At 38.6% G+C, this 16,433-nt stretch overlaps 1 protein-coding gene across 1 annotated transcript; it reads right to left on the bottom strand.

Moving 5' to 3' along the window:
* Positions 1 to 1,553: 1,553 nt before the first annotated feature.
* Positions 1,554 to 16,142, bottom strand: il15ra (interleukin 15 receptor subunit alpha). Its single transcript, XM_047389667.1, has 8 exons — positions 15,914 to 16,142; positions 13,048 to 13,239; positions 11,755 to 11,793; positions 8,352 to 8,381; positions 6,216 to 6,296; positions 4,479 to 4,583; positions 2,025 to 2,112; positions 1,554 to 1,930 (listed from the first exon to the last, which is right to left on the bottom strand). The coding sequence occupies exons 1-8, from the start codon at positions 15,993 to 15,995 to the stop codon at positions 1,867 to 1,869; spliced, it is 681 nt and encodes a 226-aa protein (XP_047245623.1). The 5' UTR covers positions 15,996 to 16,142; the 3' UTR covers positions 1,554 to 1,866.
* Between the last annotated feature and the right edge of the window lie 291 nt (positions 16,143 to 16,433).

The raw sequence follows: 16,433 nt of genomic DNA, 5'->3' as shown, positions 1-16,433 counted from the left end.
TAAATATTTTTATTTTATGTAATAATTAAAATAAAATAGCAAATCACTTATTTAATATATACAGTACAGACCAAAAATTGGGACCTTCTCATTCAAAGAGTGTTCTTTATTTTCATGACAATGAATAATGTAGCTTCACACTGAAGGCATCAAAACTATGAGTTAACACATGTGGAATTATATACTGAACAAAAACGTGTGAAATAACTGAAAATATGTCTTATATTCTAGGTTCTTCAAGGTAGCCACCTTTTGCTTTGATTACTGCTCCACACACTCTTGGTATTCTGTTGATGAGCTTCAAGAGGTAGTCACCTGAAATGGTTTTCACTTCACAGGTGTGCCCTGTCAGGTTTAATATGACTGGTAGGAGCTTTGTTCAGCACCATATTTCTCTTGTATTTTTCCATAACTGCCATAACTGCTTTCGCAAGGCACTGTACATGCACAGGTTTAATCCTCTTTCTGCAATAGTCCAAAGACAGAATACCAGATAAATAGGATGTGGATGTGTTTTTATTTTACTTGTCCAGCCTGTCCAATCATTTGACTTTTCTTATACCCTCCAGTCTATTTGGGAAACCGCCAGTCTGACAATACCCGCTTAAAATTTAATTAAATTCAAAACCCTAAAATTAAGCAGCTTATCTTTGAATTAAGGGCAGAAACTTAGAGAAATATGCCTGAGGGTTGATAAGATTTTAATGCTGTTTGGTTTGGGTGTTTACTATGAAAGTTAAGTGCAGCCATCCATCAATAAGAATATTTAATAAAGCTGGCAGATGAAGGCCATCCGTCACTGTTTGACAGGATACATTCCTTAACGTCCGCCAGCGGCCAAGCCAGAAAGAAGTAATAGGAGGAGATTAGCTCCTAATTGGAGAAAAGATTTAGAAAAATATTTGTAAAAATGCACCAAGGACCAGAGGCAGTCCCTCACAAAACAATGGTAATCAAATAAAGATGACATGACATTCTTTACTCAGTAAATGAACACATTTAAAAGCCAACTTTGAAACTTTCGCACAGTAAGGCTGTATGACTCCCATAATTTGGGTTTCTGACAGGAAGAAAAGCAGCCAGTATAGAACCTGGCAAAAATATACATAGACTAAATCAATGAATGGCAAATTTTCATGCATGCTTGCAAGTACAACTGACAGACCAAACGAGCTGTCTTCACAGCCATTTTCCTTCTGTCAGTGCAATAATAATGTGATGTGAAGAACCTGAGGGTCGAGTGCATCAAAATTTTAAACATAGTTTATCAATGGTGAGTTGGCTGTGGGTTGACAGGCTTAACTGGAAGTTGGTTTCAAATCAAATTCTTCTCAGGGGCCTGTTGGGCCTGGCTGGCCAGATGGATTACAAGTACAACATTTTTTTAAGCAGTTCTGTGAGTTAATAAACAACAAATATCACAAGCAGACAGCTAAAATTGGTTTGTGATCTTAAAAAAGAAAATCACATATAAGTTTCTCCTGTTTCTCACAAAAAAATCTAATTTAACATTTCTCTCATAAGAATAATAATACATTCCTAACAGGCAGCTATGGGTTTGATTTTTTTATTCAATGTTTCATTCTAAACGCCAGATATACCCTTTTACATATATAACAGTCACCAGAATCAAGCAGAAAATGTTTAATAAATCTTAAATGAAGATAACTTAGATTACAGAGAAGTTGTCCCTCCTTTTGTTTAAAGAAGTAGGCAAACTCCACACTTGGCTTCAAAACAGCATATAAAAATCATGTGGATGACATCACAATGGTTATATTCATAATGAAATGCAGGCTACCCGATCTTCCTTCCTCTATTAACGCCAGGTAGTTTCTCTTAAAAACTCAATTTCTACATCACAGTTTAAACGAAATTTTTCATAGGTTCCATTTCCTCCGCTTCTTGCGTGGGAATCGGCCTGTTTCTCCTAGAACATAAAAACAGAAAGGCACTTTCTGTCAGCACAGACATTAAATCTTTGAGATTTCTGTTGGATAACAGTGCTCTGTAGGCCCACTTACCTTCGATATAGTAAGAAAATGACACCACTAATGGCAAACAATAGGATCACCACAGATAAGCTGATGCCAACTGTTTTAGTATCTGCTTCTAATGGGAAAAATAAAATAACACACTTAGCTAAAATCTTTCCACCATCATCTTCCATAATTTCAGTTCTTTACTGTCAGAGATTATTCTGTAAACCTGTTGATTGTTGCAAAAGAATGGATTCTGCTGCACACTTTAAACCCACAGGGAGATTTTTTTACTTAAAATAAAGTTTTTAAAAGATGACATTGTTCTATTAGGCAAACTTTACAGACAGGACATTTTTTGGCACCCTTGTAAAGATGTGTTAAAACCCTTAAAGTAAACTGTAGTAGCATAAAGTCACTCTCAGTTTTTCTAAAAAAAAATGAAATGCATTTGAGTACATTTATTTTATGTGATAAAACTTTATTTTTAAGGTAGATTAGAGTATCTAGGAACTTCTAAGCAGCAATTCACGACTTTTTGTTTCCCTGGGGTACCAACATGACATAACATTTAGGTTCTATTTTCTTAGCCACTGGCCACCAAGCTGGACAAGAACCCATTTTGCATAGTTGGTAAGATGGTAAGGGAGGTGAAAACAATCTTCACAAGCTTACTGTTAGAAAGCCAGCAAAGATGGAGTCTTTGTCAAGTCTCCATGACAATTAGATGCTTTCTATATGCCAACTGGTTTTTTAGGAAGCATTGCAGAAAAAAGCCTTTTTTTTCCTACCATCCCTTATATAATGTCCCTTTTACACAAAGTTGGCCGGGTCCACTCCACTCAGCCTGTTTTGCGACCGCTTTTATTACTGGCTTTTCCAGCCCCATACCATCTTTCCTGGTAACTGCTCATTAGCAGTTACCAGGTGACGACGTGTCATGTATAGACATTATTGTTTTTTTATAAATTGTAATTTAATGGTTACTATATGAATTTTATCTTGAAGTGTGTAGTTATTACTTTGACTTTAAGCTTTTTATAGTTGCAGATGTACAGTGTCCTGCTGTCCTTTTTGAGATGAGTTGAAGAAATCGTTTTTGCCCTACATGGCCTGTAGATCAGTAGACCTGGGAGTGTGTCTTGTAAGGACGTACTTTTTATTTTGTTTTGTCTTTTATGGCCACCTCCCTATATTTACTACCGCCACAATCCCTTATGACTCTGATGATGTAATTCATGTTTGAAGATATTTGGGATCCTGAAGTTTGCTGTGTTAGCTGATGTGTGTTGCATGGTAACTTTGCTGTGATTATTTCACTGCTGTGCTTAATAACTCAGATTTGTTTCAGGGTCTTTCATGGCTTTGTGGAGTACATCAATAGTGCTGGCTGGAATGACTATAGCTTTTAATGCCACATTTATGTATCAATAATATTTCTATTTTAATTTAATTGGGTGACTTGACTTTTGTTGAACTTGCTCTGAAACAGTTTGGTGGTGTAGTTTTAATTGGGAGAGTGGCATTTATTTTAGTTTTATTGCAAGGAGATCAGGAGAAGTGCTTCTTCTGTGAGTTATTACCAAGTCTTCTAAAGAGGATGCTGAGAAGCTGGCGATGGATAAGCGTATAAAGGAACTGGAGAACGAATTGATTAAAGAGCCATGGAAAGTCCCTTAAGGTCAGCAAGAACCTTGGTGAGTAAAACTGGACCAACCATGAGAGACAGCTCTGCAGTGTATGTTCAGCAGGACAGGAAACTGCCAACATTTTCTGGGAGGTTGGACAATTCACATTCTATGACTCTGGGCGGCTGGTTTGATCAAATGAGAGACTATAGTCAAACAACAGGAAAACTGTAAAGGAACCTGCTAAGATTGTATTTGATCATTTGGAAGGTGCTGCAAGTACCAAGATGCAGTTTTTACCACCGGACCATAAAGAAAATGTTGAAAAAATCTTTCCTGATCTAAGCAGAAGTGTATGGTTGCTTTCATTCTCATGTCTCTTTGTAGCACCGACTTTGTAATTGTAAACAACCGGATGATTACTCGTTAATTGATTATTTAAATGCCTTGATTGATTTGATGGATCAGATTGTTTTAAAAAGATAGGCAGGCTGCTCTAAAAGATTTTGGTCTGGGGGCAAAATCCTTTTCTGGGATAAACAAGAGAGAAGATGGCACAAAAGAGGACCCAGAACTGTGGACAATCTAGAGAGATTCTTCTAAGAGGAATGGTCAAATATCTCTCAATGTCCTATTGACATTGACAAATTCAAGACATGGGATTCCCATGGGCTTTTATTCCTGACTTGATAAATGCACTTGGATTAAAGTTCATACTTTTCTAAAGATTTCAGTGAGAGAATAAGCTACTGCGATAAAAAGATTCATTTATTTTAAGGCTGTTTACAAATCTTTACCAGAGGTGCCAATAAAAGTGACCAGCACTATACACTGAATTAGATTTTTTCAGCAAGATAGAATATAGGATTACCTGTGAAGGAATCTGAAAATAAGATAGTTTTGTTGTTATGGTTACTTGGTGAGTATGTGGAGCTCTGAATCGTACTGGGCTGCACTGTGGTCGTGTTTCCGGTTCCTACACACAAAAAATTATGTTGTCATGATAATTATCAAATTTCACATCTGTAAATAAAAGAGAACATGAAACCAGCATATTCTGTGTCATGCAAAGAGAAGGCCATTATCCACAACTGGAAAAAAAACATGAAGCAGATTTGAACCTTCTCAGGGGTGGCCGGGATGCTAAAAGTACTCCAAAAGCGGATCAAAAATCTAGGAGGTCAGAAAAGAACCCAGAAAAAAATATAAAGCATTATCAAGGTCAGTGCTCATAGCTGAACAATAAAAAAGAGACTCTGCAAAAATTGCTCTCAAACATAGAGGTGGAACTATGATAGTTTGTGGATGCTTTGCTTCTTCACGACCTGGGCTATTTGCCATTATTGATGGAACCATGGTTTCTGGTTTTTACCAGAAAATCTTGAAGGTAAAATGTCCGGCCATCAGTTTAGGACAATAAGCTCCAGAACACTCGAGTTATAGAACAGGACAATTATCTCAAGCACACCAGTAGGCCCCCTCTGAATGGCTCAAAAAACCAATATGCACATTTTAAAGTAAACTCGTCAAAGTCGGGGCCTAAATCTGTTTAGGAGCCTGTTGAATGTTCTTAAACAGGGTGCTCATGCTCAAAAATCCTTGAATCTGACTGAATTAAAACAATTCTGCAAAGAGGAGTGAGACAACTTTCCTCCAGAGTAATGTAAAAGACTCGTGGCCTGTTACTGCAAGCAACTGGTGGCAGCTGATACTGCCAAGGGTGGCACAACTAGGTATTAGGATAAGGGGGCAAATACTTTTGTACACCAGGTACATCTTTCTAGCTGTGAGCTTCAATCAAAGCATTTGTTTCTTTCTCTCAGTAGTGAAAGAAAGAAAGCAATGAGATCAAATACTGTGGGGGAAGGTACAATAATAGGCACATGAGAAACTGAATGGAAACAGAGGATCTAACTAACCAACAGCTAAGGACTTGTAATGGATTGAGATTTTTGTGCTGAACCAAGGCACAGACTAAATCGTCCAATGAGTTCCTTACTGCCTCCTACTTCTGCTGCTGGATCCAAAAATCCAACCCAACAGAGTCTTTTGGCCGATTGTCTGCTTGGTCAACATAATGGCTGTATTGTTCTGTAATGGATTGAGGTTTGTGCTGGACCAAGGCGCAGACAAACTCTTCAAAGCAGCATGGTGGATTAGAAAATTAGACCATTCATGCTCCTTCCCTGAGCATTCATGCTCAGGGAAGGAGAGACAAATTAACACAGAGCTTAGCTGAGATTAAGGAAATTAGATAAATAGATATCTAACTGAAGACATAACATAACAAGAACATAACTTAATAATAAAACTAAGAAACTAACACAAAAAAATAACCTAAAGCAAGACCCTAATGGCAATAAATTACATGAACCCAGATAAAACCCTGAAAGAGATCATAAGAAAATAATCAATATATAAACAAACCAAAACATAAGAGTTTAAACCAAAATGCACAGAACATGACAACTACCAAGAAGATCAACACAAAGGAATTCACTAATATAGAGAAACCCCAATGGCAACACTAATATGACCTAAATACAAACACAAGTAAGAACAAAAACTGCTGGGCATCATGACACTGATTGGATTTCATGCTTCTTACCTGATGTGCTTGGCTTCATATTGTGTGATATTGTAGCTTCAGAAGTAGATGTTCTTACACTCTGAAGGCTGATGGAAGTTCCTGCAAGCAAGAAAGAAAGGTAACATCTAAAAATACTTTCGACAACACACATTCTCTCCCTGCTATTGTATCAGCATTTCAGTCACTGCACTTCTGCTTCTTTTATTATGAACAGCTAATTTTAGCAAAAACAAACAAACCCCCCCCAAAAAAAAGATCAGGATATCTGGACCATCTTGAGATGTTGTTTTAGCCCATTCATCAGCTTTTTGCATCTAATGTGCTGAATATTCCCCCTTTTCTGTCACATTGGAGATTTTCCAGCATGAATGACATAAGTGATGTCACACCACAGCATTTCATTCCAAATGGCTTTCATAACTGTTTCCAGACTGCTTGTTCCTCATCTGTTCTAAAATACCTTTAGATTGAGGCATGAAGTATTGCTTTCTTAGATTTTTTTTAGATGACTTCATGTTGTCCGACCGGTTCTGTTTCAATGATTTTTGACTCTACAGGTTTGGCAGTAATGAAACCTGGATGAGGCTAGAAAATAATTAAGCGAAAACACAACAAATGGGTAGTTCGCTGTTAATTCATGACTTAACAAGGGGAGCAACTGCTTCCCCCCCCCCCCCTGTAATAAATGAAATCGTCAATTAAAAACTGCATTCTTAATTCACTAATTTTATCTCTGCCTTATATTACTTTTTGTTTAATGATCTGTAATCTTTAAGTGTGACAAATAGAAAAAGCTGAAGAAAGGGGAACAATACTTTTTTCTGTCAATGTACATTGGTAATATTGGTTGGAGTACATGTAGATTTAACATGCCCAGTTGAAGAACATGGAAAATTTTATGTTAAGTTTATGCACAGGTAATCGAAATTACTTCTTGTGTTAGCTACCTGCACAAACTGTACATATAAATTCCAACAATTGAAGTTAACATTTCACTGCAGCGCTAGTCAATCAGAGGACTAAAGCTAAACTTGGGACGTTGTGTAAAATGTAAATAAAAACATGATTTGCTGATCCTGTACAACCTATATGCAATTGAATAGACTACAAAGACAGGACTCATTCTTTATGTGATGGTTGCAACGCATACTAAAAAAGCTGGGACAGGGGCATGTTTACCACTGTGTTACATCACTTTTCCTTTTAACACACAATAAGAATTAGGGAACTGAGGACACTATTTGTTGAAGTTTTGTAGGTGGAAATCTTTCCCATTCTTGCTTGATGTGCAACTTCAATTGCTCTATAGTTTGCCTTCTCCACTGTCGTACTGTCGTACATAATGTGCCACACAATTTGAGTTGGAGACAGGTCTGGACTGTAGGCAGGCCAGTCTAGTACCCACACTCATTTACTATGAAGCCACCCTGTTGGAACACGTGCAGAATGTGGCTTGGTATTGTCCACTGAAATAAGCAGGGACATCCCTGAAAAAGACACTTCATATGCTGCCATCCTGCTTGCTCCAAAACCTGTAAGTACCTTTCAGCATTAATGGTGCCTTCACAGATGTGCAAGTTACCGATGCCATGGGTACCAACACACCCCCATACCATCACAGATGTTGGTTTTTGAACTGTGCACTGATAACAATCCGGATAGTCCATGTCCATGATTTCCAAAAACAATTTGAAATGTGGACTCGTCAGACCACAGCATTCTTTCCACTTTGCGTCAATGCATCTCAAGTAAGCTCAGTCCCAGAGAAGTCAGTGGCATTTCTGGGTGTTGTTCATATATGGGTTTCGCTTTGCATGGTAGAGTTATAACTTGCACTTGTAGATGTAGCGACAAACTGTGTTAATGGTTGATTTTAGGCCTTGCCACTTTCATGCAGAGATTTCGCCAGATTCTCTGAATAGTTCCAAACTGGTGTTTTAGAGCATTCCTCAACTTTCCAGTCTTATGTCATCCCGGTCCCAAATTGTTGCATGCATCTAATTCAAAATGACTGAATATTTACAAAAAACAATATAGATTATCAATTCAAACATTAAATATCTTGTCTTTGTAATGTATTGCATATAAGTTAAGCGATAAGTGAAATGTGGAGATAATATTTTTGTTCTTTCGATTGTATAGGTTGATTCTTACCTGGCTGGTTTGGTGCCTGAGTTGTTATACCTGGACCACATGAAACACATTAGACAATCCATTCATCAACTTCGCAGCTTATTAAGAATAAAACAGGGCATAAAGAAAATCAGGAAACAAATCTGCAGGAAAAAAGCAAGATAAATCCCAACCACTTAATTTCACTATGCCGATGATATATTGGTATTCCTGCATAATGTCCAAATTTAAAACTGTTTTAACATAATTAATGCCAATCTAATTTATTTATTATGACACTAAAAGCGATTAGGCTTGAGTGGAAACAAAGCCACCCCTATCCCAAGCTGCATTTATGGAGAGGATAAAGTAGAAAATAAAATAGTTTTGCATAGTTTTGATTTCTTTACAGTGCAACTCTGGCTTCCTGGGCACTAAGAACACAGGTTACAATGTAAAAAGGACAATTTGCACAACTGTAATCCAGAGGGCTATTTTGTGAATATATTAAGTTAACACACTGTCTTTTAGATCGAAGTCTAAACGCCAAGTCAAAATTCAGTAGACCTTTAACTTTCTTGAAAAGCTCTGTAGATAGTAAGAATCAAACATTTTTGTATGATGGTGTATGACTGTTTTCAGTCTTATTGTTCTATATTGGATTTTTAAGAACTGAGCTGAGATTTTATCATGTTGTTGTGATGCATAAAGTCTCTAATGCTTACTAAAAACTTAATCATACCATTCGTCAGGCTGTTCGGTCCTTTGATCATACCAAGGCGAAAAAACAGGTTTTTGCAGAATTGTAACATATTTTCCATTTTAAAATTCCATATTTTTACAGACTTAAACTTCTACATTTTTCCAGCAGTTTCTAGAGCGTTCATGACAGTTGAGTTCAAAACATAAGCCTTGTTTGGATTAATTTTCTCTATGCTCCACATCTCATAAAACAACAAAATGCTTAAGTTGGCTTCTGATTTGGCAGTGTGTTAAAAGGCTCTTTCACTGATATTTTTGCCATCTGAACTGACTTAGTTCAGCTCTTTTTAAAATTCTATAACAGACTTGTGAGATTTGGATTCTTTTAAACAATTTGAGAAAAATAGTAATAGAAAAAGTAATAGTTCAATGAATCGCTTGCCACTTAACAAGGCAAATGATCTAAGGTGTTCATACCAACTGCCAAGAGACCTTAAAAGCGGTCACACAACCCTCTGATCCGTTTAATAAATAATCCATCTACATTCCACAGGCTTTTTGAGAATGCATAGGAACCCTGTAACACATTACCCTTTGAAATGAAAATATGCACTGCCCTCCACCAAATAAGCAGGCAACAGCATGCACACATGCTGCTTGCTGTTCAGTGACACATGACATGGAAGACTAAAGGTGCGACAAAGAGCAGGGTGGATGGGGAAGTTTACAGACCTTTTGGTCTGTTGTTTTGTGCTGCTCCTCTGCTTGGATATGCTTTATGGTTTGTTTGTTGTTTTAAACTTTGTTATAAGTTTAATATAGAAAACAGATGATTTAAGATGAGGATTATTAAGCAATGTGCATCATCAAGTATATACAGGTCCTTCTCAAAAAATTAACATATTGTGATAAAGTTAATTATTTTCCATATTGTCATGATGAAAATTTAACATTCATATATTTTAGATTCATTGCACACTAACTGAAATATTTCAGGTCTTTTATTGTCTTAATACGGATGATTTTGGCATACAGCTCATGAAAACCCAAAATTCCTATCTCACAAAATTAGCATATTTCATCCGACCAATAAAAGAAAAGTGTTTTTAATACAAAAAACGTCAACCTTCAAATAATCATGTACAGTTATGCACTCAATACTTGGTTGGGAATCCTTTTGCAGAAATGACTGCTTCAATGCGGCGTGGCATGGAGGCAATCAGCCTGTGGCACTGCTGAGGTCTTATGGAGGCCCAGGATGCTTCGATAGCGGCCTTTAGCTCATCCAGAGTGTTGGGTCTTGAGTCTCTCAACGTTCTCTTCACAATATCCCACAGATTCTCTATGGGGTTCAGGTCAGGAGAGTTGGCAGGCCAATTGAGCACAGTGATACCATGATCAGTAAACCATTTACCAGTGGTTTTGGCACTGTGAGCAGGTGCCAGGTCGTGCTGAAAAATGAAATCTTCATCTCCATAAAGCTTTTCAGCAGATGGAAGCATGAAGTGCTCCAAAATCTCCTGATAGCTAGCTGCATTGACCCTGCCCTTGATAAAACACAGTGGACCAACACCAGCAGCTGACACGGCACCCCAGACCATCACTGACTGTGGGTACTTGACACTGGACTTCTGGCATTTTGGCATTTCCTTCTCCCCAGTCTTCCTCCAGACTCTGGCACCTTGATTTCCGAATGACATGCAGAATTTGCTTTCATCCCAAAAAAGTACTTTGGACCACTGAGCAACAGTCCAGTGCTGCTTCTCTGTAGCCCTGGTCAGGCGCTTCTGCTGCTGTTTCTGGTTCAAAAGTGGCTTGACCTGGGGAATGCGGCACCTGTAGCCCATTTCCTGCACACGCCTGTGCACGGTGGCTCTGGATGTTTCTACTCCAGACTCAGTCCACTGCTTCCGCAGGTCCCCCAAGGTCTGGAATCGGCCCTTCTCCACAATCTTCCTCAGGGTCCGGTCACCTCTTCTCGTTGTGCAGCGTTTTCTGACACACTTTTTCCTTCCCACAGACTTCCCACTGAGGTGCCTTGATACAGCACCCTGGGAACAGCCTATTCATTCAGAAATTTCTTTCTGTGTCTTACCCTCTTGCTTGAGGGTGTCAATAGTGGCCTTCTGGACAGCAGTCAGGTCGGCAGTCTTACCCATGATTGGGGTTTTGAGTGATGAACCAGGCTGGGAGTTTTAAAGGCCTCAGGAATCTTTTGCAGGTGTTTAGAGTTAACTCGTTGATTCAGATGATTAGGTTCATAGCTCGTTTAGAGACCCTTTTAATGATATGCTAATTTTGTGAGATAGGAATTTTGGGTTTTCATGAGCTGTATGCCAAAATCATCCGTATTAAGACAATAAAAGACCTGAAATATTTCAGTTAGTGTGCAATGAATCTAAAATATATGAATGTTAAATTTTTATCATGACATTATGGAAAATAATGAACTTTATCACAATATGCTAATTTTTTTAGAAGGACCTGTATGTGACAGTAGGCTGGGGATAGATCAAGAATACTGTCAATAAATAAAATTCATAAAATTGCCTTGACAGAAGAGTCTCTTCATTTAAAATAAATTAGCAGAAATATTATCAGAAATAGGCTGCCTAAGGGAATCCGTGCACATGTTGAACACGCCTGCATATTCAACTTAAAAAAGAAAAATGCTCATTTTAATTGAAATAATGCACGTTGTTCCTTTAATATTAAAAACCCACAAAACAAAACAGTTTTGTACCTGTGGTGTTTGGTGGCTGGGGTGTAAATTTGGGGTCAGCTGAAACACAAGGAAAGAAGACAGTGTGTTCATCAACTTAAAATGTAGAAGGAACAGTTCAGAATTTTTGATGTGAGATTCGGTTCAACGTTTAGAAGTAGTAAATATCTTACTTGCGGTAGATATTTCAGATAAAGTGAAGCTAACGGCTGATCTTAGAGAGCCCACGACAAGAGCAAAATTTAAAAACATCAGTGTTTTATGCCATGTTTACACAGGAAACAGAGGTAGAAGGTGGTGCGCCACCTATAATCTTCCTATATTAAACGTATTAAAAAGAGTACATATGAAATGTTTCCTCTAGAAAAAACTTTAAGATCTAATAGCAAATTGCTGCAAAATGCAACAATATTAAAGTGGTTTATGTGAACTGCTCCCTCTCCTGGATCAGCTTCCTCCCCGCCACACCGCCTGCCGGTGGTTGGTGCCTCTCCCGCCGGTGTACTTGTGGTTCTCGGTATCCGGGGCTGGGTGCTTTGTTGTGTGCTGGCTCACTCTCGATGGCTGCTTGCCGGGGCCTGGACCCCTGGGCTCTGTCGAGCCTCTGCTTGGGGAGTGATATGTCCCTGGGTCTCGGGTCTCTGGGTCCATGTCTGGATCTGCTTGAGCGTAGACGGCTGCCGGCGGGGCCTGTGAGCTCGTCGCTGCAGCTCCTTGGGGCTTCTGCACTGTGGCTGCTGGGTGGTTTCCATGGGATTCTCCCCTGCTTCTCTCTGGGGGGTTAAGGTAGTCCCGGCGGTGCTTCTCCTGGGGTTCCTGTGCTCTGGGTGGCCTTTGGATGTCTGTGGCTCGGATCTCCTCTGTATCTGTCCCAGGTCCAAAAGGGCAGGTCTGTGGCTCCTCACACTCACTACTGCATAGTTTTATGGAGAAACCTTGTATACACAAGCGCGCTCACCCTCAGACCCACAGGTGTTTAGATTCAGGTGTTAACAGATGCACAAATGTTCTATATTGAGCCGCATTTACCACTAAATACATCTTGCATTCATAAGTACCGTGCACCTTTAGGTATAAAGGCTGTTAATATGAACATTTCTGCAGGTGTAGAAGCAAGCAGGTGTTATCTTGTATTCTCTTCATCCTTCTTTCTTTTCTCCATTCTTTTCTCCTTCTCTCCTTTTTGCCCACCTTTCTCTCTTTCGTGCTTCTTTTTTTCCCCTTTTCAATTCTGTCTCCGTGTCCGTAACAATTGAAATAATCCGGTAACTAGATAAAGTTTATTTTTAAACAATAAAAAGACAAAGATCTTACGTATACAAGTGAGATGAGATATGGTCCACTGTAAAACATCGCTTTTCTTCTCGCACTTGATGAGATTCGACGTTCCAGCCTTTCTTACATAACCTTTAATACACTGGTAGCGATATCTCTCATTAATCTGAAAGATGTGCTCTTCTGGTAAAGTAAATTTTATTTTGGGAATTTTTGGGCAGGTGCCATTGCCTGAAAGAAAAATACAAACATGCAAATATTATAGCATTACAATATTGTTCCAAGCAAATTATATCAAGACTAAACTCAAGAGATGGTTTGATTTTCCTATCCTCTTTTGAGTTCTTTATATAGTTATGGTAAAAAGAAACTATGTGCTCTGTTAATTCTAGTTTTAAATATCATGAGACAGTAAAATTATTCAGGTTTTTAACAGGTTCTAAATTTATATAAAATCTAACCATAGCTCAAGTAAGCAAAACACACCCTTTTTAATTTTAATTGATTCCCTAGGATGTGTGACCACCTTTTAAAAAATCAGGAGCTTTGATAGTTTGTGACTCTCCAGCATACATGATTGTGTTAACACAATGCCAGGAAGGAAAGATATCAGCAATGACCGAAGAAAAGTAAGGGGAAGGGTTTTAGGCATTATTTCTAAATATGTATATTATATTGAAAAGAAACTCGTAGCACATTATTAAGAGGTTTTCTTCATGTAACCGAGAACAGATCAGTGTGAGTGTGTCAGGTAACAGGGTGGGTCATTATAAGTTCATACGTCTCCCCACAAAATTTTACCATTTTTCTTTTCGTCTTCTTTTAACATTGTGTATATGCTACGACATACACAAAAATAATATATAAAAATTAAAATGTAAAAAATATGTATTAATATCTGATATTAATATTACTTCCATGGCCGACAATCATTATTTTCTGATGTTATATATACAGGGGTTGGACAATGAAACTGTAACACCTGTCATTTTAGTGTGGGAGGTTTCATGGCTAAATTGGACCAGCCTGGTAGCCAGTCTTCATTGATTGCACATTGCACCTGTAAGAGCAGAGTGTGAAGGTTCAATTAGCAGGGTAAGAGCACAGTTTTGCTCAAAATATTGAAATGCACACAACATTATGGGTGACATACCAGAGTTCAAAAGAGGACAAATTGTTGGTGCACGTCTTGCTGGCACATCTGTGACCAAGACAGCAAGTCTTTGTGATATATCAAGAGCCACGATATCCAGGGTAATGTCAGCATACCACCAAGAAGGACGAACCACATCCAACAGGATTAACTGTGGACACAAGAGGAAGCTGTCTGAAAGGGATGTTCGGGTGCTAACCCGGATTGTATCCAAAAAACATAAAACCACGGCTGCCCAAATTACAGCAGAATTAAATGTGCACCTCAACTCTCCTGTTTCCACCAGAACTGTCCGTCGGGAGCTCCACAGGGTCAATATACACGGCCGGGCTGCTATAGCCACACCTTTGGTCACTCATGCCAATGCCAAACGTCGGTTTCAATGGTGCAAGGAGCGCAAATCTTGGGCTGTGGACAATGTGAAACATGTATTGTTCTCTGATGAGTCCACCTTTACTGTTTTCCCCACATCCAGGAGAGTTACGGTGTGGAGAAGCCCCAAAGAAGCGTACCACCCAGACTGTTGCATGCCCAGAGTGAAGCATGGGGGTGGATCAGTGATGGTTTGGGCTGCCATATCATGGCATTCCCTTGGCCCAATACTTGTGCTAGATGGGCGCATCACTGCCAAGGACTACCGAACCATTCTTGAGGACCATGTGCATCCAATGGTTCAAACATTGTATCCTGAAGGCGGTGCCGTGTATCAGGATGACAATGCACCAATACACACAGCAAGACTGGTGAAAGATTGGTTTGATGAACATGAAAGTGAAGTTGAACATCTCCCATGGCCTGCACAGTCACCAGATCTAAATATTATTGAGCCACTTTGGGGTGTTTTGGAGGAGCGAGTCAGGAAACGTTTTCCTCCACCAGTATCACGTAGTGACCTGGACACTATCCTGCAAGAAGAATGGCTTAAAATCCCTCTGACCACTGTGCAGGACTTGTATATGTCATTCCCAAGACAAATTGACGCTGTATTGGCCGCAAAAGGAGGCCCTACACCATACTAATAAATTATTGTTGTCTAAAACCAGGTGTTTCACTTTCATTGTCCAACCCCTGTATATATATATTTCCCTACACATTAGACATCTTAAAAACAACTGCATCGCCAAAATTATAAAATGGATTATTATAATAGTGTAATTAAACAAATACATTTCAGTATTTGTTCTGTGCAAACATTTGTATGCAATTATATATCTTTTTAAACTCTCTGTTGGGTCAAATTCAGTCAAGTTCAGCATATTTAATTTTTTTACTACAATACTATGTTAAAGCCAAGTTATTAAATTAAAATTATCAAGTTATTATACCAATATTAAAAGTGTTATATCTAAACAATGCTATTAAGGGGAGACATGTAGCCGTGAGGCGAAATCTCACCATCATTGCACCTTGTTTATGACTTTATAGCTTTAAAAACTTTTTTTATAGGATCTAAAATCAGAGAAATTAGGCTACTTCCCCCCCCCAGGGAGGCATTTATACAAGAACGCTCACTGAGAGTTTAAAAAAAAACCGTAGTTATGCCAAGTGTATTGTTATTTTACGCTGACTGTTGTAAACATGACTATACGTAAGGAGTAAGCATAAAAATCTACCTTTAACTACTCAACATAATTAAAAATGTACTTTAGAATACGCTGGATTTAAATATATATTTATTCTGCGTGGGTTTATGATGTTTGTTTTGTAAAGATAAAAGGAAAACAGATTTCTAGGTGAGATATGTGTCCCTACCAGCGCTGGATTGAGGCGTGGTTCCAGTTAGACGACACACCATTATGACGCAAATAAATATAGATAATCGCTCTGAATCCATCTGCCAGCTCTGTGCTGCTTCACATGTTCCCCGTGGAAATCCAGACCGGTAAAGACCATCATCAGAGAGCGAACTCCTGGCACTACGATGGGCTTCTTTGTCTCTCTTTCTCACACACACTTTCACTTTCACTCGCACTGTGTTTGAGCGCACTATGCGATTACTTTAAATTACGTCATATGTGTAGTTTAATGGCGAACCACGTTAGGCGAAGCCACGGTCAAAGTATATCTCAATAATTAATCGAAAAGTTATTTCAGTAATTTAATTACAAAATTAAATAGTTTAGTTTTTCTTAGTTTATGGATGTGTTTTGGCATACATCTTCATGGAGAACTTCCCAGTTGTTTTGACACCCTAAGATGTGTCACAATATTTCACAAGTTATCTCTTGAGGACCACTTTGTTCACAGAGGGCTCTATCCCAGCATAATAATA

This window comes from Girardinichthys multiradiatus, chromosome 17 (genome assembly GCF_021462225.1).
Source record: "Girardinichthys multiradiatus isolate DD_20200921_A chromosome 17, DD_fGirMul_XY1, whole genome shotgun sequence".
Lineage (NCBI taxonomy): Eukaryota > Metazoa > Chordata > Actinopteri > Cyprinodontiformes > Goodeidae > Girardinichthys > Girardinichthys multiradiatus.
This window is presented reverse-complemented; position numbering and strand designations above follow the sequence as displayed.